This window comes from Podarcis bocagei (assembly GCF_964188305.1).
Source record: "Podarcis bocagei genome assembly, chromosome: 10".
Taxonomy (NCBI): domain Eukaryota; kingdom Metazoa; phylum Chordata; class Lepidosauria; order Squamata; family Lacertidae; genus Podarcis; species Podarcis bocagei.
This window is the reverse complement of record NC_138135.1, coordinates 73,047,836-73,071,888: the sequence shown is the minus strand read 5'-3', so window position 1 is coordinate 73,071,888 and position 24,053 is coordinate 73,047,836. Positions and strand designations below refer to the sequence as shown.

Below are 24,053 nucleotides of genomic sequence, written 5' to 3'. Positions count from 1 at the left end.
GCTTCGCTCCCGACCCGCAGCATTTTAAAACCTCCCCGGGACACGGGGAGATTTTAAAATGCTGGGGGTCGGCAGCGCTTCGCTCCCGACCCCCAGCATTTTAAAACCTTCCCGGGACACGGGGAGATTTTAAAATGCTGGGGGTCGGCAGCGCTTCGCTCCCGACCCCCAGCATTTTAAAACCTCCCCGGGACACGGGGAGATTTTAAAATGCTGGGGGTCGGCAGCGCTTCGCTCCCGACCCCCAGCATTTTAAAACCTTCCCGGGACAGGGGGAGATTTTAAAATGCTGGGGGTCGGCAGCTAACGCTTCGCTCCCGACCCCCAGCATTTTAAAATCTCCCCGGGACAGAGACTTCTCTGCTGTCCCTTGGAGATTTTAAAATGCTGGGGGTCGGCAGCGAACGCTTCGCTCCCGCCCGCCAGCATTTTAAGATCGCCCGGGGCAGGCGGGGGGGGGGAAGGCAGGCGGGGGGAGCAAAGACTTTTGCCCCCCGCCGGCCTTCAGAAGAGGTCCTCTTCTGAAGGCCGGCTGTGGGCGAAAGTCTTTGCTCCCGACCGCCAGCATTTCCCTATGGGCTTTCGTCTTGCGATGCAAGCCCATAGGGAAATTCGTCTTGCGAAGCGCCTCCAAAACAGAAAACCCTTTCGTCTTGCGGGTTTTCCGTCTTGCGAGGCATTCGTCTTGCGGGGTACCACTGTATCATTATTTTAAAAAGTTGTGAGTATCAAAGTGGGTCATCTAACCAGTCTAAAACATACATCGAGTCCCTGCCATAAACTTGTTTTATTAATTCAGTCCCTCCAAACAATGGGGCTGGGAAATGCTGCTTTATATATTTACAGCCTAAGTAGGGACTTCAGAGAGAATACTTTCCATTACTAGTGGGGTGCAAACTCCTCAGTGGCCCCTCCTACTCTTTTTTGTAGTCTTCTTATTTGACCAGGAGGCAGATTGCTCACCCATCTAACCTTTGGCATGGCATAATTCTCTATGAAGCTTCTGTTCTTCCTTCCAGCCCTTGCACCCCTTTTCTCTTCATGGGGTAGGCCTCTACTTGCAATGGTTTGTTCTGTGAGCCCCTCTGCAAACAGGCTCTGCCGCATTTATACCTTCCTGGTTCTGTCAACAGCCTTTCCACATATACAGCAATAATTAGTTGGAAAGTAAATTATGTCATCTTGCTACTAAGCAGCTGCTGTGGGAGAGTGAGTTTTCATTGCTTTTTGGAAAATCTGTCTAGCAAGGTTTGCAAATGCACGTTGTATATTAAAGAAAGGACTTAAGGAAGGAACTGCATTCTATAAAGGGTTGTTGACCCACAGTCCTTTAGAGCAAATAATAGGTGAACCAGTGCTGACTGCTGGCTTTTCTCTCTTCCTGCCACACCATGTCTCTCACTCTTCCTTCCATCGTTCTGCCATCCCCTCTTTAAAAAAAAAAAGAAGAACCACACTTTCATTGTATGTGGTGGCAGATCCATGTGGCCCTTTCTCTCTCTCTGATCTGGGCAAACCACCTCTACCCTAAAGCAGCTGAGACTGTAGAAAAAGCGAGGCATGGCTCACAATTGGCTGGGAAGCCACAGTCAGAAATCCTTGCATTGTGGCCGTGCAAATGTGCTGGTGTGTGGCCATAGAGGTTCGCAGGGTGTGCAGTTTTTGAGTCCCCATGGATTCAAAATATTAAATTATATGCAATCGTTTTGTTAAATGCATCATTTATGATAGTTTTTAGTTGAAGATGTGAATTTTCTTTGAAAAAGGTGTTAATTTATTAATTTATGCGTTCTGAATTCATATACTTCAAATGTAATTCAGTTTCCTCCTATCATAATAATGTTTCATCTCTGGTCAGAAAGTATGTTATTGGATGCTGGTATATAATCAATCTGAACTGGAAGGGCCCCCTCATAAGAGGGGCCCCACATGAATCATGCCGGATGAGCTTTGGCTGTGGCCCATAGGTTCCCTATTCCAGCTGTAGAGAGATTCCTTCCAAACTAATTAGTGAATTTAGTACACAAGCTATAGGAGATTTTAAAGAGTTGGGTTTCACTGGATGCTTCCCCCCCTCCCAGTGATGAGGTCAGCTGGATTCTTGGCTGACCGAACAGTAGCCAGCTAGGAAATAAAAAGTTAATGGCACTGAAATAATCATCTCTTTCTGGGTACTCTTCTTGTATCCTTCCACTCCATCCTCTCTGCCAGTGATAATTTGCCTTCAATGAATGCCTTGAATGGATCGCCTTGAATGAGTGCATGAGTGGCACAAATGCCTTGAATGAGTGGGTGAGCAGAAGGTGACGTTTAGAAAATAATTCTTGGTTTTCTTATTTCAAAAGTTCGCTGTAATTGAAGTTTTGGGTTGGTGAAGGTTAAGCTTTAAAAACACAGTCTGGGAAGTTGAATGCAAGTGGGCACTGTGAGTTCAGAGGAGTGGAGGCTCCAGGGTTATAAATACTCTTCACTTTGCAGAGTGAACGGCTTGCCTTCTTCAGCCAAGGGGAGTGGGCAGAAGAGAAAATCACACAGCACTGTGGGGGTTTTTATAGGTACAACCTCCAGGTATAGGCCGGTATATAAATTCAATAAATTAATAAAATACATACCCTCCAAGTGTCCCTATTTTCCAGGGACAGCCCCACAATTACAAAAGCCACCCCAGCTTCTCATTTGATCCCAGAATGTCCCTATTTCACATGCCAGTGACACCATCACCAAGCTTGGGAGGAGGATGAGCCGGCTCTTGTTCTGAGTGGCAGCTGCGAGGGACCATCTTGTCGGATCAGCTGATAAGCGGCTTAGCGCTATTAGCGGCTTTTAGAGGCTTTTAGCGGCTTATCTGCTGATTGGATCAGCTGATAAGCGGCTTAGCGGCTTAGAAAAGGGGGGGAGGGGGGGGAAACCAGCAGGAACTCGCAAGACATTGTCGTCTTGCGAAGCAAGCCCATAGGAGATTCGTTTTGTGAAGCACCTCCAAAACGGAAAACTCTTTCGTCTAGCGAGTTTTCCGTCTTGCGAGGCATTCGTCTTGCGGGGCACCACTGTATATAGGAACCTTACTGTACATTGCTTAAATGTTACGGTATTAAGCAGCATATACATTGCAGAATTAACTACTTATCTCAGAGTAAAGCAGCCAGACTTAAAACTCAGGGCACCACCATTTGCATCCAGACTGTCCCACCAGTCGAGACGTGAGTATAAATCAATAGGAGCAATGCATCTGGATTTTTACAGGGCATTGATATCTTTTCCCCATCAGCACTACCCTTTATAACAAAGGGCTTACATGCATTTCTAAATTAGTCGGCGAATGCTACATAAATAAAAACCTTAATAATTCAGCAATATGTAAACTAAACAGTACAAAGTGAACAGCCTCCCAGGATGTGTTTAATAAATAAAACATGCATTACAAAGGACTGACAGTGTGCAAGAAAGAGGAGGAGTAATGAGATGAGAGTATTTATAAGAAGAATTTATATTCCTTTAAAATATGGAACTAATATTAATTTCTCCTTTCTGGTTTATGGTCCTTATATTGCTATCACACTACAAATTCACTTGGCTGTAAAAAAAAAGGATAAACATTTTTCAAAAATCTTGTTATGTAGCTCCTTAGCTGTTCTAAATATCCATTCATTTGGGAAATTGTTCTCTTTGTAAACAGTATTTTACCAGCTTAGTCAAATTCTTTTTAAAAGGCTATGCTGGGCTTTGTAGCATGAGCCACATTATTACTTCCAGTTCTGCAAAATGTACTTTTATCATGGGAGCGGAATTAGATATGGAATAGATAACAGTTGGTTCATCAAAGCGTCATTAATCATCCTGTTAGAAAATGGAGACTGCACTAAGGCACACTTCAGTTTGCATCTTATTCTGAAAGTATGGCTGCTGAGAAATAATCGTCCTATATTTACGAATCCTTGAGGTCTAAAATAAATTTTAAACTCAAAACTCCAGCAAATGGGAATAGAAGACTGTTGGTTGCACCCCCTTTCAGCTGGAGAATCCTGCACATTCCTTTTGCCCTAGATGAGTTTTGCATTTTCAATTAGGCTAACTTGGCAACATTCTGGTTGATTTTAATAAAAATAGCTGCTTTGAGGACAGGGAGTTTAGGCTGCCAAATTCAGAGGTTGCCTTCCACAATTTCTCTTACACCTCCTTCAAGTCTACTTACACCAGTAAGCAAATCAAGTATATTGATTGCAATTTTGCACCAACCTCTCCCCCCCTCCCCCACTGTATCGGAAGGAATAAACTTGGTTCCGTTCAGCATGTGTCTGATCAGGGTGATCTCGTTTCTTTTCAGCCATAACACAAAGACAACATCATGGCTGGATCCACGACTTGCGAAAAAGGCTAAACCTCCCGAAGAGTGCAAAGAAAATGGTAGGCTATTAAGTTTTCATTGTTGCTGCTAAAAGAAAGAGAGAGAAATGACTTTTATTTGCTTGTACTGTAGATTGTAGAAAGTATTTAAGGAATGAGGGGGGGAAGGCATTTAATTACTGCTGTAGTTGTGTGTGTTCCTCAGTTCTTAAGGTACCATGTATTTCTGCTTCTCTTCTACGTAATATCTGTTCTGAAGTTGATATCGATAATAACAAGTGTGTGTGTAAGGGGGGGGTGTAATTTGTAACATATTTGACTCTTGGGCTGCCTTTTCTCTTATCCGGATCTGCAGAATGTTCTTAGATCCCAAGCTTTTAAATGTGTAAAGCACACAGTGCCGAAAGCTATTGTGACAGAGATGGTGTATGCATATTATGATGTGATTTGCTTCACAAAGGGGCAGTTCTGTGCCAGTTAAGTAGTGGGCAGTTTAAATAAACCAACATTTACTTAGCGGGAGGGATGAGAGGAGGGGAGGGATGTCAGATTGGTTGTTTCTTCGGTTAGAAGGATATTTTTAGCCCCTTGGAATCGTGTACAACAGTGAACAATTATTTAACTATTGTCCTCTATATGACTGTTAGTAAAACCATGGTGATTAGTGTATTTGTCAGGACTAACGACTGTTACCAAGTAAATAATACAGATCTGTTTATCTTCATAAGCGACCCATTTTCCCAGGTTTTCCAGTACAAGCAATGTGCATGCAAATTAGGTTGGTCAAGCCATTTTAAGTGCTAAAAATAGCTGCTGAGATTTTTTTTTAAGCTATCATCTATAAATATATTTAGGGTACCAGGAACAGGAATTTTGTGTGAAGCAGTCCTTTCTTTAAAGTAGATGGCTGCAACCTTAGAATTACAGAATCAGTCAGAACCTGAAAACCCCCAGGCTGGAAAAATTCCCCAGAGGTCCTAATCCATTTTTTGTTTAAATACTAAGGAGAAGAACATATCCAGATTCCCCCGGAGAACTTATCTTTTCGACTTCCATTTGTATCTGTTGTTTCTTATCCTGCCTTCGAGAGCTGTAATTAACACTTGCTTTGTGTCTTCTTTATGACAACCTGTTAGATATTTGAAACAGCACATCACTCACCCAAGCATTTATGTTCTCTGAAGGTGAATTTTCACTGTAATTTTATGTGAAGAAAGTCATCATGAGGTGGCAGATTAACATTGATGTTGTGAACTATACTGTAGAAAATGTTAATTTTTATCATTTTTTTTAAAAAAACTAAAACAAAATAATGTAACTCCATCCTAATTTAAATAAAGTGAGCTCTTCATCATAAGTTGTGTGTTCCAAACCTGTTTTTTCTTTTTCCTTTTCTGTTTTCTCTTTGGAATTCCCTCAAATTTCTGTGCTCCTTAAACAGCAGCTAATATATGCTTCTTAAATTCGATGAGATGCTCTAGTCTAAGGAACATCTGGTGCTCTGGAGAGTGTTGCCATAACCACCAGTCTCGTTGCTAATAAGGTGATACAAAAAGTAAACTTGGGCCCATTTTCCCCCAGAAAGCAATTTTCTGATAGATTTTTGAGAGAAATGGTTTTGGAGCTTCGGAAATGGTCAGTCATTTCCAGGAGAATATTTGGTGAAATGGCCACCCCAGTTTCACCTTTTCTGAATTTTGAGTGCATCTGGTTTTAGCATTGTTTAATGTTATTATTCTAAAATGGTTGAAGGGAGCAAATGGGGTTGGTCTTTAGTCCTTCCAGTCTTCTTCTCTTCATCCTTCTACAGTTTCATCCAACAAAACAAAATTTATCAGAAGCGGGTTTTCGGAGTGAAACTGTTGGAGAATTTCACTTCCACTCTAAGAATATTTGGGGAAAACCCACCCCAATTTCAGCCAGTTCCAACATATATCTGGTCCAATAAGGTCCTTCTTAAAGTGATGGCCTGTGTGACCGAGACCTGAGATCTGTGAAAATTGGTACTTAGCTATCCACAGGCATTTGCAGTTCCTGCATATTCCTACATAATTTTCACCTCAAGAATATAGCAAAATACATTTTAAAATGCATATTTTGAGAGAAAATTTAATCATACCATACCTATTTAGATCTGTACAAATAAATGTGGAAATATGGTGGAGCAGATTTATGGAGAAACCATGCTCCACACTGGACCCAAACATTCCTTTTCTGTGCCTTTTTTGCCCTTCTCCAAACTGGTGTCCTCAGAGAGAATGGCTAATGCTTAGGGATAACGGGACCCCAAGGGTCATCTATTCCACCCCCTTGCAATGCAGAAAGATCCACTAGATCATCCATGGCAGTTGGCCATCCAGCCTCTGCTTAAAAATCTCCAATGAAGGAGAGTCCATTACCTCCTGAAGGAGTCCATTCTACTGCTGAACAGCTCTTACCATCAGTAAGTTCTTCCTTTAAGGGGTGCTCATCCTCTTATGCTATTTTAACCTGTTTGTGCGGGGGGGGGGGACACAGTATATTCACAAGATTAATGAGAAAATAAGATGAGCTTGAAATCAACAGTAGGGGGTTTTGTTTGTTTTTTAATTTGCTTTCTTGATAAATAATAAACTGAGTGGAAAACAATGAAAGCCAAATGATTTCATTAAAAACATGGATTTAGGGACCAAACATGCCTAATTTATAGAATATGCCAGGTAGTTTCATTTTTTGCTATTGTCATCATTCGCTTTGTTGCCACCTCCCTTCTCTGTCATTTCTCCCTTGCCACTTTGGAGATGTATAGATTGTCTGCCCAAGCAGTTTGTACAGCGGAGGAATTGAGGGTGGAGGCGTAGGCGAGACAAAGTGCATTTCATGCGCAGAAGCCCCCCCCCCCCCACATCAGCTTTCTTAAATAAAAACAGTGGCTCCTTGTACATTAATCCTTCCATGCTAAACATAAGTAACTTGTCTGGATGGCATTGCTCCCCCTGGATGACATCCTCCCCAGACTGCCTGTCACTTACGGCAGGCTGCATGATGGAGTACATCACTGTGAAGCTTCAGGAGCCCCACATTCTTCACATGAGCACATTTCTGTGTTCATTAATGTACAATGGAATTTGGTGTGATGGTATGAAGACTAAATGGCAATATACCTCAGGCCGCACATAGTTTTGAATCCCTGACAAATTATTTTCCTAATCTTGAGTAGAACACAAAGTAAGTGAACCCTAATTCAATTCTGTTTATTTTTTATCCTCCAAAACGGGTCAGCAACCTAAGGCCCATGGGCTGGAAGCAACCCACAGAGATCGTTTGACCAGCCCCTGAACTGAGATACCCACTCGTGTGCTGCGCTAAACCACGCAGTGCAACAACTCGCTTCCGTGGTGCCAGAAATTGCGTCTGCACATGTGCAGATGCCGAAAATCACAGGCACTCACACATGAATACAATCCGGCCCATGGAGAGATCTCTGCGGGCCTGATCCGGCCCAGGCAAGATGAACCTTGCTGACCCCTGCTCCAAAACATGCCTTCTAAATGCATGAGAGGTTTAACATAGAAGACTTTTATGATCCTATTATTGACATTGTGTCCAAGCCAACCTTAATTTTTATTACTCCATCTCTTCTAGGAATATTTCACAAAAGCTCTTTGAACCTTACTCACTAGTGGAATGGGGGTGGCATGCTTCATAGTGCAATAAAAATATGGTTTTCACTGAGAATTAAACCAAAAAACCTGAAGGGTCGTTGGTGGGCTTTGTGACTTTATACCAGACAATATTTTGTTCTTTATATGTATCCGTATGCCTTTGTATGTCTGATCATAAATATACAGTATTGCTATTGGGACAACAATTGACTGAAGATTGTAATGCACAGTTAGAGTATACTGTATAGAGAGTTTGTTTAATACTCATTAGATAGTTTTGTGATTATGAAATATACATGTGCAGCCATCCTAACCGGCACAGTAGCTATGGATTTTATCATCAGATAATGGAACACCAGCACTAAACACACAAAATGCATTGTAAGAAGAAATCACAGCCTTGGTTATTTTGTTTTCTCTTCTTTGGCCCAGGAGATGGACACTAGGTTCCCATTCACTTGGTTTTCACTTTGCTTGATGTTGCAAGGGGCCAATGGGATTCTTAATTTCTATGATGAAAAGGGAAACCAATATATATTCCTTTTGTTTAGCATTTCTACTCTTTTGCCAAGACATATAAAGGCCAGGAAGTAGTGTTGTGTTATTCATGAGAAAAAAACTGCATGGTTCTGTTCTCCAGGGATCAGAGGTAGAACAATATTGTGCATGTGTGGGCTTCTCTTTGTATTTTTCACTTAGGAACGAGTGCCCAAATAAGTTGCTTGGCAAGACTATTGTCAATTGGCAGACATGCAGAGAAAAGTTCTATTGACAAAATTTGCCACATCCATAGTAGTTACTAAGCCCTTATATTGAGGTGCCTGGGAGGGGACACTGGCCATTTTGAGTAACTCTAAATTTGTGCCCATCTGAGATGGATCTCAAACCAGCAACTGGTCTTTGGCACCTTATATTCTGTGGCCAGCCAAGGACTAATGGCCAGCCAATCAACCTAGTGAAGAGGCATCATGCTCAATAAAACATCTAACCTAGCCTCTCAGTCTGAGCAACCAGCTGCACTGAGTAGCAACACCAGCTCTGCCTCACCTGCATTGCATTGTACATACTTCACCTCACCTTTCCTTTTCCTCGAACCTGCCCTGCCCTGTCTCACCATGATCCATCTCACTTTATCTTTCCAATCTAGTGTTGGAGCTCCAGCCTGTCCATGACCACACTTCCTTCTTCTTATCGACATGGTTGTTGCCTTGTATTTTACCATCTCGGCCTCATGCCAGATAGGCTCCTACAAGCCTGCAAATTAAGAATGTTGTACTTGATTCAAATCAATATGTGGCATTTAACTCTCACCACTCCACTCCATTTCCTCTGAGTCCTGTGGTTGCCATCTTTAAGCACAGCCTGAAACCCCTTTTGTATGGACATATGTAGTGAACAAGGAAAAGCTTCATCTGCTCAGTTCATCTCTTTCACTTACATTTTTTTCAGCATAAAAGGTCAATAGAAGCAGGGTGGCTTCCTAAACTCAGTAGATGCAAACAAACACAATAATTCCCACCATTTTCCATTCACAGATAACTCTGTCATCAACAGGGCAGCATTTTATAGGACATACCCCATACAGAATTTCACAGATTTAAGATGGAGTAATCTAAATGTGTAAATGAGGGTTGAAACTGAGACCCGGGGTTTTTCTCCTATGCTGACTGGAAGAGCCTTAAGACATGCTACTGGATCATGATGGATTTTAAAGGCTCTTTCAGTCATTTTAGGAGAAAAACCTCTGGTCTCTGTTTCAACTTTCATTTACACGTTTGGATAAGTTTTTGACACTTAATGATCCAGCTCTTTCCGAGAGATGCTCTGTTTTAGGACAACTGCTTTGAGGTCCTTGACAGACTGTCCAGGAAAACAGGATTCCCCCCCCCCAATGAATTTTTATCCATTTTTATTATCAGATTTATGTGTATTCCACCTTTTTCTTATACATAAGCCAGTCTGGCCTTGATTAGATATCACGTATTTGACATTTGTAGAGGTACAACACATTAGTACTTTGAGTGTAGTTGATGTAAGCGCGGAAAGATTTTTCCTGGCATTTTTGCCCCTGTATCAACTGATGGCCTGGAGAGAATAAATGAAGTGCCTGCCCAGGCTAAGTATCTTGCCTTGTCGTTCAATCAACCTGAGCACTAGAATAAATATCAAGGAGAGAAGGCAGGGAGCCCCGCTTCTAGTTTGCCCTAGCAAGTGAATCTCAGGATTATAAGGAAGCTGCAGTAAAATATTTCAATGCATATAACTGCCACACACAGAGACAAAACCCTGGTCAAATCAAGGGAAAAGAAACAGCTCAGGCCATTAGTGGCATTCTGCTTGTTCCTCATCTTCATAAGAGTTATTCTGGAGGTTGTACTTACTATAACCTGAAAATAATTAACAGCAAAAATATTACTCTGCAATGCCAATATATAAAACTCTGAGCCAAAGAAGCTTACTGACCTCAATGAAACATTTTTTAAAATATATTTTTATTAGGTTTTCAGAAAAATACAGTGAAATACAGTAGGACCCAACTATACCCACAGTGGAAATCTAAATACAGTTTAGGCAGGGGATTTTCTCAGCAGAAATGTAGCACACTATTTTTCCAGTTCTTTTCCATTACAAACACTTAAGGCCTGTTTTAAAAATCATCTCAGGCCTGATCCTATAGATTGTTATCAAACACCTGATGCAAACAGTCAAAATGATAGCTGCTTCCTTGCTGTTGTCAGAAACCACATGTTTTCAGACATACCTCTCCTTCATGAATTTAAGCATTTACCTCGGAGGCACGCGGACAAAGAGAAACTCTTCTTTCCATAATGTGCAAAGCAGTTCTGAAGTATTAGCCTTCTCAGTGCACCTCAAGTAAACTGGGACACAACTGACACCTTTTTAAACCAGTATTTACAGACAGACACACTTTAGCAACCCTTCTTGAACAGTTTACATGTTGGTATTTGGTGATGTATAAGAGCTCCATTTCAAATCCAAATGCAACACCTATTGGCTTCTTACACTGTAAGAGAACTGCCTTTTAAAATGTTGCTTTAGATGTTTTGGCCAGTAATTCTTAAGAAACTTACAAACCTTTGTGGTAGAACAAAAAAGCAGAACTTTGCCTTGACAGGGCACCCAAACCAAAGATGCTAATCTCTTTAAATACAACTCAGTGACCCATGAGCCAGTACATGATTTCTTCTGGCTAATTGGGACTGTACGGTATTCACAAACTCACGTTTGTTTTGTGATGTGAAAGGCTCACATTTTTGTCAAATTCAGGCAGGAGCTTAGTGAACTGTGGGACTCGGCATCTGGGAGTTTCTGAATATTTTATCTGAAGTAATGAGGAAGATCATGTGATGCGGAATCAAAGCAACTGCTGGAGAGAAAGCCAGCTGGGTGCAGCAGTTGTCTATCAAATAGGTACTGGATTTTGTCTCTGTGGAAAAATTAGAGAACATAATGAACAAAATTAGAAAACCTGTGGAGTAGCCTCCGTGGATACCCATTAGTAAAAAAGAAAAGAAGAATTGATTTTATTAGAGTAAAATTTGTGGAAATTCATTATTTCTTTATTCTAAAGCTGGGTGGGGAATCTGTGGAAAGAGGGCCACATTGGACTCTCAACTGAATTCTGTGTGAGTGGCAAGGACGATTGATCAGGAATCCATCAGATTGCATAAATCCCTCTGGGCAGACCATCTCCATGCCTTCCCATACCCGCCAACATTTCTTTGATGAAAATAGGGACATCCTAAGGAAAAGCAGGGTATGTTGGGATCAAATCAGAACCAGGATGGCTTCTCTAAATCAGGGACATCCCTAAAAAATAGAGGCACTTGGAGAGTGCCTTCCAGAGTGGAGTAGCAGTATTCAACCCAGACCTCACCACATCAACAGTTACCAATCTTCTCTGGGGCAAAGACCAGGTTGAGGGTATGTCTGGCCACATGGGTCAGGGGTGAAGGGGTTCCCCATTCCAATTTTTGGCCTTCCATCAACTGTCTCTTGCCTTGCACACTACCAGTATCATTATTTCAGAAACATAGTCATGAGACTGTCCTAACCACAGAGGGAAACTGGGAAAGTGCCCTGGGGTGCCAAGATGTCAGGGGAGCTTGACTCAGCTACATAAATGTTTTGCAGGAAGAACAACTGCCTACACTTGCAGGAAACACGCAGAGTGATGAAAGACTAAGACCCAATAAGGATAAGGGGAAATTGGTGCTGAAGCACCTGCACTTTGGGGGGAAATAGATAGAATGCTTGCTGAGTCCATTCCAGTTTCTGTAGGCCACACCAGTGATTTGACACACAGAAACAAATCCACTCCACTCTCTACCAAAACTTTGTATGGTGGAATGACTTTCTTCTACTCACCTCTAAGTATGGTTGTATATCTTCAGAAAAAGGACTTAAGTCTCAGAACCTTTTGAACTACATTTTCATCTCTTCCCCCAAAGAGAGCTTATTCTAGCTCAAAACACGCTTGAATTCCAGATTTAGCAATACATTCCATTCTGCACCTATTCCGTTTTAATCTCCTAAGGAAAGTATGCACCCTCTTCTGAAAATAAAGCCGATTAAAAGTCCTCGGCAATGAAATTTATGTGATCTCATTAGAATTCCTGTAGGTGGCAACAGAAAAGTCTATATCTAATATATCAGGCATTTCGTCTGAGAAGTTTACACTTCATTCCACTTTCTCTGCATATATCCAAGCAAATATGAATATCCCTTCCTCTTGATGCATTTATAAGCAGCTGGGGTTTCTTCCCTGTCTGACAACTTACCAGAACTGCCATATGGCAACGCCATTTAAATGCTCCAGAAAGATGGTCCAAATGGCAATAACTACCATTCCATTCTTTGTTAACATAATTAAATGATGCAGGTTTCCAGTTTCTGTCACTCTGAATCTGTACACAGCAGGAAAAGACATAATCAAGCTCCCGCAACAGTACCAGGATTCATTCCCCCTTCCTTCCTTTGTTCCACCACAAGGATAACAACGGTATTTTGTCTCTCCAACTTCACAACTAGAAAAATATCACTTGTGGTGCTAATACATTTGTTCTCTTAAAAATAGAAACAGGTACAAATATTATTTCACCGTTGATGTATGCTTGCCATTATCTTTATTTGTTTATGTTTTTAGATATATTGTAAGCTGCCCAGAGTAGCTTACAACATATTGTTGTTTTTATTGTTGTTGTTTCCAACCAAAGAGTTATCAGGAATTTTTAATATATTTTTTACTAACTGGTTTTACTGGCAAACCTCAGTATTTTCTAAATAACGTAGGTCACTATCAGCCTGACCTCTGGCTAGTCATGTCATTGTGGCTTATCAGGAGGTAGATGGAAGGAGGAGGCGGCAGCAAGGCTGGTGTGGTGTAAAGACTCCAGCAGAGCCAGACTAGCATTCCTGCTGGTACATGCGCACTGTGCTGAATTCTCAATTTCCCCTCTACCTCTCACATCAACACCAGCACAACTAACCACCCCACCTGTTTTTGCAATTGCAGTTCATTATGTTTTTATCATGGGGAATGCTTTCAAGGACCAGCAACTATGTCATTAGAGTAGATTTCACTTTTTGAAAGATTATGCTACACAAAAAATTGTTAGTTTTTTAAGGTGCCGTAAGCCTTTTTCCTGGTAAGTAGTTTAATGTTTCACTATGAAAAAAACGATCAAATGGATATTGAACCTAGCTACAACCTTTTTCTACTCAAGAATGCTCTAGTGGCATTTAACCCTTTTTGTAGGATTATGTATTATTATCTGTTAAGATATATAACTGCCCAATGAAAAGAAACAGTTTGATGTGCAATGCTCTTTAAAATGTATTATATTCATGACACAAAATCAATGCAAAAGGCCAAACTGCATTAATAACATTTTCACAGCAATATAGAGCACTTAGACATCGTTTCAGTACAATTTTCATTTTTATGATAATATATGTGATGAGAAAAAGATAGGAAATAACTTGTAAACCCTGCCATTAAACAACAGGACCAATGTACATTTTATATCATAAAAAGCATCATCCCAAAAAAGGGTTTTAGATTTACTTTGGGATATAGCTAAGTTTAGGTTCCCCACATACATTGTTGTTTATGTAAATGTGTTTACATTCACTTTCTTGTTTACATATGAAGCCCCAAAACAGCTTGCAACCATAGGGTTGCATCCAGAGCTAGTGTAAGCAGAAGGAAGCCTTGTAGAAGGAAATGTCCCACTGACTTCTCTTCTTCATTCCCCTGTGACCCTCCCAAGCCTCTTCTTAGAATCAGGGAACCCTTGACAACAATATGAGATGGAGACCAGGAGTCTCCTGGAGGAGTGGGAAACTGTCCAAAAGTGGGTGCAAAGCGCCTTTCATAAGCATAGAAAGACCTTGGGCACAGTTAAATCCTTATCCATCTTCAACCTACTGCAGACTTGTATTTATACGTAAGTTCCAAGTCAAATGTGCAATAGACAAGTGCAAGAGAGGTGTTCTGGGTTGCACTAATTTGAGCCACATATTCTGGGCATGTCCAAAAATCAGGCATTTCCGGGCTCAAATAGTAAATGAAATTGCAAAAATCACTAGATACAAATTGCCTCCTGACCATTTAACCATTCTCTTCGGATATGTGAAAGGTGTCATTCATCCTGAAGATAGAGAATAATCATACACTTATTGACAGCTGCTCAATTGTCTATTAGTTATAAATTGGGATACACTAATCCACCATCTATTTAATATGGGCTCCTAAGGATTTCGGAGTTCGCTTACAAGGTCAAACTTACTAATATTATAAGAGCCAGGGAGGGCAGACAACAAAAAAATCAATTCATACAGAAGTGGAATTTGTTTTTCTGGTATTGGAAAAATACCAGAAAACAATACAGGATGTGATGAAGATGTATGATATACTGTTGTTGTTTAGTCGTTTAGTCATGTCCGACTCTTCGTGACCCCATGGACCAGAGCACGCCAGGCACTCCTGTCTTCCACTGCCTCCTGCAGTTTGGTCAAACTCATGCTGGTAGCTTCGAGAACACTGTCCAACCATCTCATCCTCTGTCACCCCCTTCTCCTTGTGCCCTCAATCTTTCCCAACATCAGGGTCTTTTCCAGGGAGTCTTCTCTTCTCATGAGGTGGCCAAAGTATTGGAGCCTCAGCTTCAGGATCTGTCCTTCCAGTGAGCGCTCAGGGCTGATTTCCTTCAGAAGGGATAGGTTTGATCTTCTTTCAGTCCATGGGACTCTCAAGAGTCTCCTCCAGCACCATAATTCAAAAGCATCAATTCTTCAGCGATCAGCCTTCTTTATAGTCTATCATGTTTCATGATATACTAGGAATGATCTAAGAGCAATCTTTTTTTTCTCCACTTCTCTGTGTCTCACCCATCTTACAGGGGTAGTTAAGTGGGTTGTGTTTTATCTGGATGTGTTGTGTTTTGGAAATTCTATAAATGAGTAATCCTGAATGTGTGGTTGTTGCTATTTCATTACTCCGAATTTTCCATATAATGATTATTGTAAATATTTTTTTCTAAGAAAAGAAGGAAGGATTATACTTTGATTTTAACGTAATTTAGGTGCACCTCTTGTTCAGTGGATTGTATCAAGGACTAATAATTGAATAATTTGCTTGGAGTTTCAGTCTTAAGATTTTTTCTTGAGCTTTTTTATATGCTCTTGATCTAGGATTCAGGGATTATCGGCTTTAAATAGTGGAGAGTCTTTTCACCACTCACTTAAGTCTTTGGGGCATCTCACGTCTGGGGGTGGTCCTTCTTTTTTTGTGCTGAGGTCCTCTTTGTCTTCTTCCACATCTGTGCCGAAGTCGGAGACCCCTTTTCTTTAAGGTTCAAGCCTTTTTTAAAAAAGCATTTAATCACAATTTTACAAGGATAGCCAATCTCAAATGAAAATTCTTTCCCCCCCTCAAAAATATGAAACACGACAAGACACAGAATACTTCTGAGTCCATAAACACTGTGAAAGGCTTATATGAATAGGATTAAAATAATGTTTGTTTGGTAAGAGCTAAATATATCCCCCATTATTTTTGAAGTGGAAGAAAAATAGAATGTACTCTCCCTTCTGTTTGCGAACAGAATCAATCTTTTTAAAGCTTAGACAAAAATAGCAAGCAAATATTATCACTTTTTGCCATTTTGAACGTGCTGACTGCCAACATAAACACAATATCATCACAACAACATTTTTCAATTTTGGTTGGCACAGAAAATTCTTGATAAAATGGAAATTAAATAATGAATCAGAACTTTCAAACAGATAACTGAAAGGTGATGGGTGTACTATTTATTAATCTTCATGGGCACTGGAGTGCTTGTATTAGAAAATAATTTCCCAAAAAGAAGATTATTTGTTTGCACCACACCAGTACTGGAGAATGGATTTAGGGACAAGCTCTAGGATGTACAGAAAGCTCATATGGAGCACTTATCACAGGCTTCGCCAATGCGCATGGCACCTGAGCACATCCTGGCCATGGCTGACCGCCAACACATGCCAAGGTAGAGGCAATGGAAAGAATGCATATGCTCTGCGCAGAGTGTCATTCCCCCATGGAAATGTAGTTATAAGGGCATAGGAAGCTTGCCTTATATCTAGTTCAGGGGTCTGCAACCTTTCAGACAAAAAGAGCCACTTGGACCCGTTTCCGAAGAAAAAAAAACTGGGAGCCGCAAAACTCGTCATTATAAAAATAACTTTTTTGTCACTTTTTTATTATTTCTTTGTTTGACCCCTCAGAATTACTCCTCCTCATAGAAATAAACGTTAAATTAACAAGTTACCTTTTTGTGTGTGTGTGTTCTTCACTCCCCTTCAAAACAGTGACCAGCGTACATGCCCCCTTTCAATGCAGTGACCAGCATACATGCCCCTTACAATGTAGCGGGCGGGTGGGAAGGTGACGTCGGGATGGTGCGTGACTAACGCACGCACCGCCCCCATGCGACGTCACAGCCAGTACAGCGGCTGCCACAGTGGGGAGTGTCGGGGCGCACAATGCGCCTCCTCCCCTGGCTAGAGACTGTGTGGGCTCCTTGTGCCAGTTTCAGAGGGGCTTGTCACCAGCACTACATCTTTTTTTACAACCACTCTGATCATTAGTCTCTGTGGTTGCCGAGTTCCCTGTTGCTAGTTCACATTTCCTTTGGGAACTGATAGACCACAGAACCAACACCTTTGCAAGAGAGGCCCTCTCTGGTTTAGCTGAAGAGAGAGGTGAATGCTATCAGTAAGTGGAAAACATAGGGCTCAAGGTTAAGGCAGTGTGTGGCAGAATTTAGGAGGTTGGTGTTTCTTGGAGTCTGTGCTGGTGATGCTGAGAAGGAGGCCCTGAATATTCCATATCCATTTGGGAAAACATGTAGGCACTACTTCATGACACCAACAATGTTTTCCCCAACCTTTTCATAATCTTATAGAAAGTTGAGCAGTGAAGACTGCTTGTGGAATGCTTTGCCCACCGCTGAAGTAGCCAGCCTTTAGACCAGTTTGCCATTTTCTGCCTAGAGATAAATGTCTCTATAGGTCTCTCCCTTCTGGATCAGCAGATGTGTCTCCTGCATCTTCAGTTTTGCCCACTTTTGGAACCGTGCACTAGTTAGTCAAACCTTTTCACGCTGCATTTGGCAGTGGCGTAGCGTGGGGGGTGCAGGGGGGGCCGGCCGCACCGGGCGCAACATCTGGGGGTTAGGGTTAGGGGGCGCAAATCCACGGGTTAGGGGGCAGAAATCCACGGGTTAGGGGGCGCAAATCCACGGGTTAGGGGGCGCAAATCCACAGGTTAGGGGGCACAAATTACTTGCCTTGCCCCGGGTGCTGACAACCCACGCTACGCCACTGGCATTTGGTGCTCTAATCTTTTACAGGAAAGCTTCACTCATTTGAAGAAATATGCTTTCAAAGACTAGCTTTTTTCCTTTGCATTATCATTTTAATGAAAACATGGCTGTCAGTATTTCAAAAACCAAGTCTTGCTTACATCTCAGAAGCTGAGGTTTCCATGGCAGACAGAGCTTGGTGTTTGTTAACTCTTCCTCATGTGTAGGCTACTGTTCTTACTGCTGCAAGTCCTTTCTGAGCACAGGGAGTGCTGGATACATTATTAAAATAAATTCATCTGACCTTGTTCAGATCAGTAATTTCCAAGCCCAAATTTAGTACATTGCAGCCTTTTCTGAATGTTCAATGAATGTGATATTTCTCTTCAAATTATCATCATTGCAGGTTCCATTGAAGATACTGGCTTTAAGCTCCCTCACCGCACTACCCTTTGCAAGTATGTGTTGGTACCCAAGGCATGTAGGAGAAGGTTAGGTTGTTCCTATTAAGTGCTCTATTCTTTTAACAGCCTTCAATTAAGCCTTGCCACTAGCAGAAAACTCATTAAATATTATTTACCTTTTAAATAAATAGGGTGACCTTGAAGTAATTAATTAAAAAGCAGTGTGACAAGGCATTATCAGAGGAAACATGGAAACAAATCCTGCAAACCTTAATTATGTTAACACTCTCTGTAGTGGTTGCTATACGAAGCACCTGTGTGACACTATATTACAGAAGAGCCAAACCAGCTTGGCTACAGCCACTGAAATCCACCATCATCTCTGGGTGCTGCCAATGTGCAGGATGACCTGGAAGTGATCATAGAATTATAGAGTTGGAAGGTACCCTGAGGATTGTCTAGTCCATGGGTAGGCAAACTAAGGTCCGGGGGCCAGATCCGGCCCAATTACCTTCTAAATCCGGCCCGTGGATGGTCCAGGAATCAGCATGTTTTTACATGAGTAGAATGTGTCCTTTTATTTAAAATGAATCTCTGGGTTATTTGTGGGGCATGGGAATTCGTTCATTCCCCCCCCCCAATATAGTCCGGCCCCTCACAAGGTCTGAGGGACACTGGACCGGCCCCCTGCTGACTCCTGGAGTCCAAACCCCTGCACTGCAGGAATATGCAGCCATCCTATATGGGGAATCAAATCCGCAAGGTTGGTGTTATCAGCACTATACTCTAACCAACTGCCATGGCTCAAATGGAGGGACCGTAGCGGCAGTCAAGATCAGTCTAGATTACATTCCATGTGGGTGATCTTGAGTGATGGGCTTTGGCAATGAAGTAGACAGCAAGAAGTGGGTGCAACTGTTGAGACATCATGTAGTAGTGGATCCCACCACTCTCACCCAAATGCAGAAGATCTGGCTACCAATTGTGGATCCCACCTATGCATACATGCTATAACCACCAAAATGAGGTGGTTTTTTGCATGAGGTAAAACTTTGACACTTGGAGACTCAGGTAGAAGTTGAACAAATAAAAATTGATAAAACAAAGGATGTGTCAAGAGATAACGTTATTTCAGAAAACAGTTAACTTATTAACAATTTTACTAAATCTAGTGGATGTTACAGGTTTCTAAATGAGGTAGTAAATGCTTGGCTTATTTTAACCTTCAGTTACTTATTTTGAGTTAGATGTTACAGATGTCTAGACAGGACAGTAAATGTTCAGCTTATTTCCAGCTATTTCACTTCAGTTCCTTAACTTAGTTGTTGCATAGGTGTTATGCCTTAAGACTTTGGTTCTCAAGCAAGGTGGCACTTCCTGTCTGTTTCCCAACCATATATCAATCACACGTGTGAAGTCTTTTGAAAAGTATAACAGACCAAGGGATTCACCACACCATCCCTTAACTGGTTTGGGAGTCTTCTCTTTTAGAAGATCTCCGCTCTCCTGAATGAAATGAGACACAAGTAGACTGTATCCACACAGCTTCTCCTTGCTCAAACTCAGCCCTCCAGTTAACCCCTGTCTCAATACTCTCCCAAGATACAGTGGTACCTCGCAAGACGAATGCCACGCAAGACAAAAAACTCGCTAGACGAAAGGGTTTTTTCTTTTTTGAGCTGCTTCGCAAGACGGTTTTTCCTATGGGCTTGCTTCGCAAGACGGAAACATCTTGCAAGTTTGTTTCCTTTTTCTTAACACCGTTAATACAGTTGCGACTTGACTTCGAGGAGCAACTCATAGAACGCGGTGCGGTAGCCTTTTTGGAGGTTTTTAAAGACTTTGGTGATTTTTGAAGCTTTTCCAAAACTTTCCCGACACCGTGCTTCGCAAGACGAAAAAAATCGCAAGACGACAAAACTCGCGGAACGAATTAATTTCGTCTTGCGAGGCACCACTGTACTAAACACTGTATTCCAATCTAAGCTCAGAGACTCCTTTGTCTAACTGTAGACATTTTCCTCATAGTGGATGTGACACACAGATCAGAACCAACTCTCCTTCTCTTTCTTCATCCATCTCCCTCTCTGAACTCTCTCTCAGAAACGGCTCCTTTTATTCCCCCCCCCCCGCCCGTCTTGGTAGCCAATCAGAGAGAGGCTCCACCCTCTGGTGGAATTCCAAGTCACTGCATCACCAGACTCTGGTCTGGCTCAGCTGTCCATCACAGATGCATAAAAGAAAATCACCCAGGATAGGTCAGAAACAGAAAAATCAATGGCCCTCCCAGAGGAGGCAGGAGCCCTCCAGCTTTGCTTCACTGGGCCTATGAGGGAACTGCAAGTCACTGTCACTTTGGACAGGCCAGTTAGTCTGCAGGCAAATTCTTCCTGGCCCTAAATACAGTGCCCAAGGAACTTCCATAACAAGGTCTCACATACAGGTCTGCCTACATAAGCATAGGAAAAGAGGAGGGAGGGAGTGATGGAGGGGAATCCAAAGAGAACTGAGACTGGAGCTTGAGCACGGCTGACTCTTATAGCCAGGGAGCAGACCAGAGGGAAGAAGTATTCCCTGTGGTCTACTCCCAAACTGTTCACAATTTTCATAATAATAATAATAATAATAATAATAATAATAATAATAATAATAATAAACTTTTAATTATATCCTGCCCTCCCCGGCCGAAGTCGGGCTCAGGGTGGCTAAGATCAGATATATAACATTAGTATAAAATCAAACATTAATTAAATTACCTCCTAAAAACAGGTCAAAATCAAATTAAAGTCTAATTAGATGGCCATCCACAGGGTTCGGGTTGGGAATAGTAAGTACTCATCAGCCCAACTGATTACGCTGATCTTATATGGGCCTGTGAGAATGTTGGGAGGCCTCTTTCATATTAGTTCTTATACAAAAGAAAAGGGGAGTCAGGCTGAGCCCTGACCAAAGGCCAGGCGGAACAACTCCGTCTTGCAGGCCCTGTGGAAAGATGTCAAATCCCACAAAGCCCTGATCTCTTGTGGCAGAGCATTCCACCAGGCTGAAAAAGCCCTGGCCCTGATCAAGGCCAGCCTAATCTCTGAGGCCTGGGATTTCCAAGGTGTTTTTATTTGCAGACTGTAAGGTCCTCCGTGGGGCATACCAGGAGAGGCGGTCCCGTAGGTACAAGGATCCTAGGCCGTATAGGGCTTTAAAGGTTAAAACCAGCACCTTAAACCTGATCCTGTACCCCACCGGGGGCCAGTGCAGCTGATATAGCACTGGATGAATGTGATCCTATGGCGAAGACCCTGTAAGGAGTCTCGCCACGGCATTCTGTGCCCACTGGAGTTTCTGGGTCAGTTTTGAGGGCAGCCCCACGTAGAGTGAGTTACAATAATCAAGGCTGGAGGCGACCGTTGCATGGATCACAGTGGCTAGGTCAAGGCGAGAGAGGTAAGGGACCAACTGCTTAGCACAGCAGAGATGGAAAGCCCAGAAGGGAGCCCCGGCAGGCAGCACGGCCAGTGGAGGAGGAAGTGACCCCCTGCCAGCCGTGAGAAAGCCAAGCTCTCTCCACTGTGGCCACACCAGACAGCAACTGCTGTTGTCCACCATGTCAAGGAAATCAGGTTTTTTAATATGCACATTTAAAAAAAAAAGTCAAAGAGATGCCAAATTCTACAATTTCATACATGGCAAATACATGGCCATTTGAAATTGACAGCAGTAGCTTGGTTTCTGGCTTACGAAGTCATCAAAGTCACCAAACGAAAAGCCAAAATATACCCTGGTGCTCTGCTTTCACTACACCAGCATTTTGGTGATTTTGTTTACCAAAAGTAAACCATAAATCATATAATTAGAGGATCATTATTTCAAGTATGGGAAAGAAATAAGAATCTGCTGGAAAGGAAGACTCCATGGTGGATCTCACCAATAGATGTCCTAACTGTCAAAAAAACTAATATGGAGGGGGGGGGGAAAGCCACCTATGAAGAACTTATCAATAAAACTGAACAGGGTATAAAACTTAAGCCCTATGAGGAGGTAAAGAACGTACTCACGGGATGGCTGCAATACCATCAAGTGAATGATCTGTTAAAAGATGATAAAAAGAAACTGGGATTTGAAGATAAAAAATCTAAATTTAATGTGGAAATCATTGAAGGTAAAAACAAAACATTATCTAGGATGTATGACCTCTTATTGGAGTGGTATACAAAAGACGAAGAGGTGAAGGAGGCTGTGATAAAATGGGCCATAGATATTGGTTATAATATTGACTTTGTAAAGTGGCAAGAATTGTGGAATGTAAATAAGAAATTCACGGCATGTACGGCATTAAGGGAGAATCTCTGGAAGATGATTTATAGGTGGTATCTTACAACAGCTATTCTTCAACATCTACAAGTTGAAGAATAAGAAATGTTGGAAATGTGGAGAGGGGGATGATGAGTTCTATCATATGTGGTGGACATGCAGGAAAGTAAAAGGCTTTTGGGAATTGATCTACAATGAGCTTGAAAGGATTTTTAAATATACTTTTCCCAAAAAGCCTGAAGCTTTCCTGCTAGGAATAGTTGGCAAGGAAATTAAAAAAAGAGGACAAAAATCTGTTTCTATATGCTACAATGGCTGCTAGAACTATGTTGGCCCAAAGCTGGAAATTAGAATTAGTACCTACTATAGACGACTGGCAGAATAAGATGATAAATTATGCTGAACTAGCTAGAATAACAGTAAGACTAAGAGACCAGGATGATCGGAAGTTTCATGAAAATTGGAATAAATATCTGACGTATATAAGAGATAAGTATAGAACTTTGATGACTCTGGCAGGGGTAGAATTACTCTAACAGTGTATGGCAAATATGTAAAGGAGATAAAACACGTAAGTTTAGAAATTATCTGATACTTACCAATAAAGTGAAGGGAAGTCTGAGGCTCGGTGGAGCCTAAAATAACTGTGTGCCATATATATGACTCTTGTAACAGCTATGTTATATGCAACTTATGTAATCTAGATTGTATTTATGTATAATTAATGAAAATTAATAAAAATGTATAAGCAAAAAAAAAAAAAAAGGAAACCATAAGTCATTCCAGTGGATTTTGAGAACAAAACTAGACCACATATGTGCTCTAAATTGATTAATATAAGAGAGTGTAACATAATTTTCCCTTAGATTATTTTATACTGTGATGTGTAATAAAAGCAAAGAGAGTAAAAACTTCATTTTCACTTTATGTTCATTCTTTTTAAAATTGCCCTATAATTGATGTTACTAGCATGGATAGTACTGTTATTTATTATTTTGCAAATCTTTTTTGTCTGTATCCCTGAATTTTTAATTGGCCACTTGAAATGAAAATGTAGATCCACAGGCAATAAAACGGAAAATTTACCTCTGAAATGGATGCCTTCGCAAAGGCATTTGAGTGCTCAGAAGTGCTACTACTTGATTATCCACTGTTCCTCTTCAGTCATGCTACAGGTCTAGTTGGCTTCTTTGTACAAGTTTCTTTATTAAGCTCTCTAGGGGCTATGTGATAAATGCATAGCAAAAGCATAGCACACCCACGCTAGTACTTTCCTTTTCTAATGCATTGAGTTTAAATGTTGTTTCTGTGTGTTTGCAAGGATTCTGTTCAATTGCAAATTTTAGCTTGGGTTATGAACTTTAAAGCAGATTACAGTGTACCCTGCTTTTGATGCAACTACAGAATAGCTAGTTTTCTAGCCAGGGACTCTTTATTCTTTAATTGGAATATTCTGCCTATTGTCGAGGGAGAAAACAAAAGATGTT

At 41.5% G+C, this 24,053-nt stretch overlaps 1 protein-coding gene across 19 annotated transcripts in view; it reads left to right on the top strand.

Moving 5' to 3' along the window:
- MAGI2 (membrane associated guanylate kinase, WW and PDZ domain containing 2) overlaps positions 1-24,053 on the top strand; it is a 618,868-nt gene that overhangs the window by 392,471 nt on the left and 202,344 nt on the right. For all 19 annotated transcript variants that reach the window (XM_081210614.1, XM_081210613.1, XM_081210622.1 and 16 more), the window contains one exon: positions 4,325-4,404. In XM_081210614.1, coding sequence (XP_081066740.1) covers positions 4,325-4,404 — 80 coding nt within the window. The remainder of the gene's footprint in view (positions 1-4,324; positions 4,405-24,053) is intronic.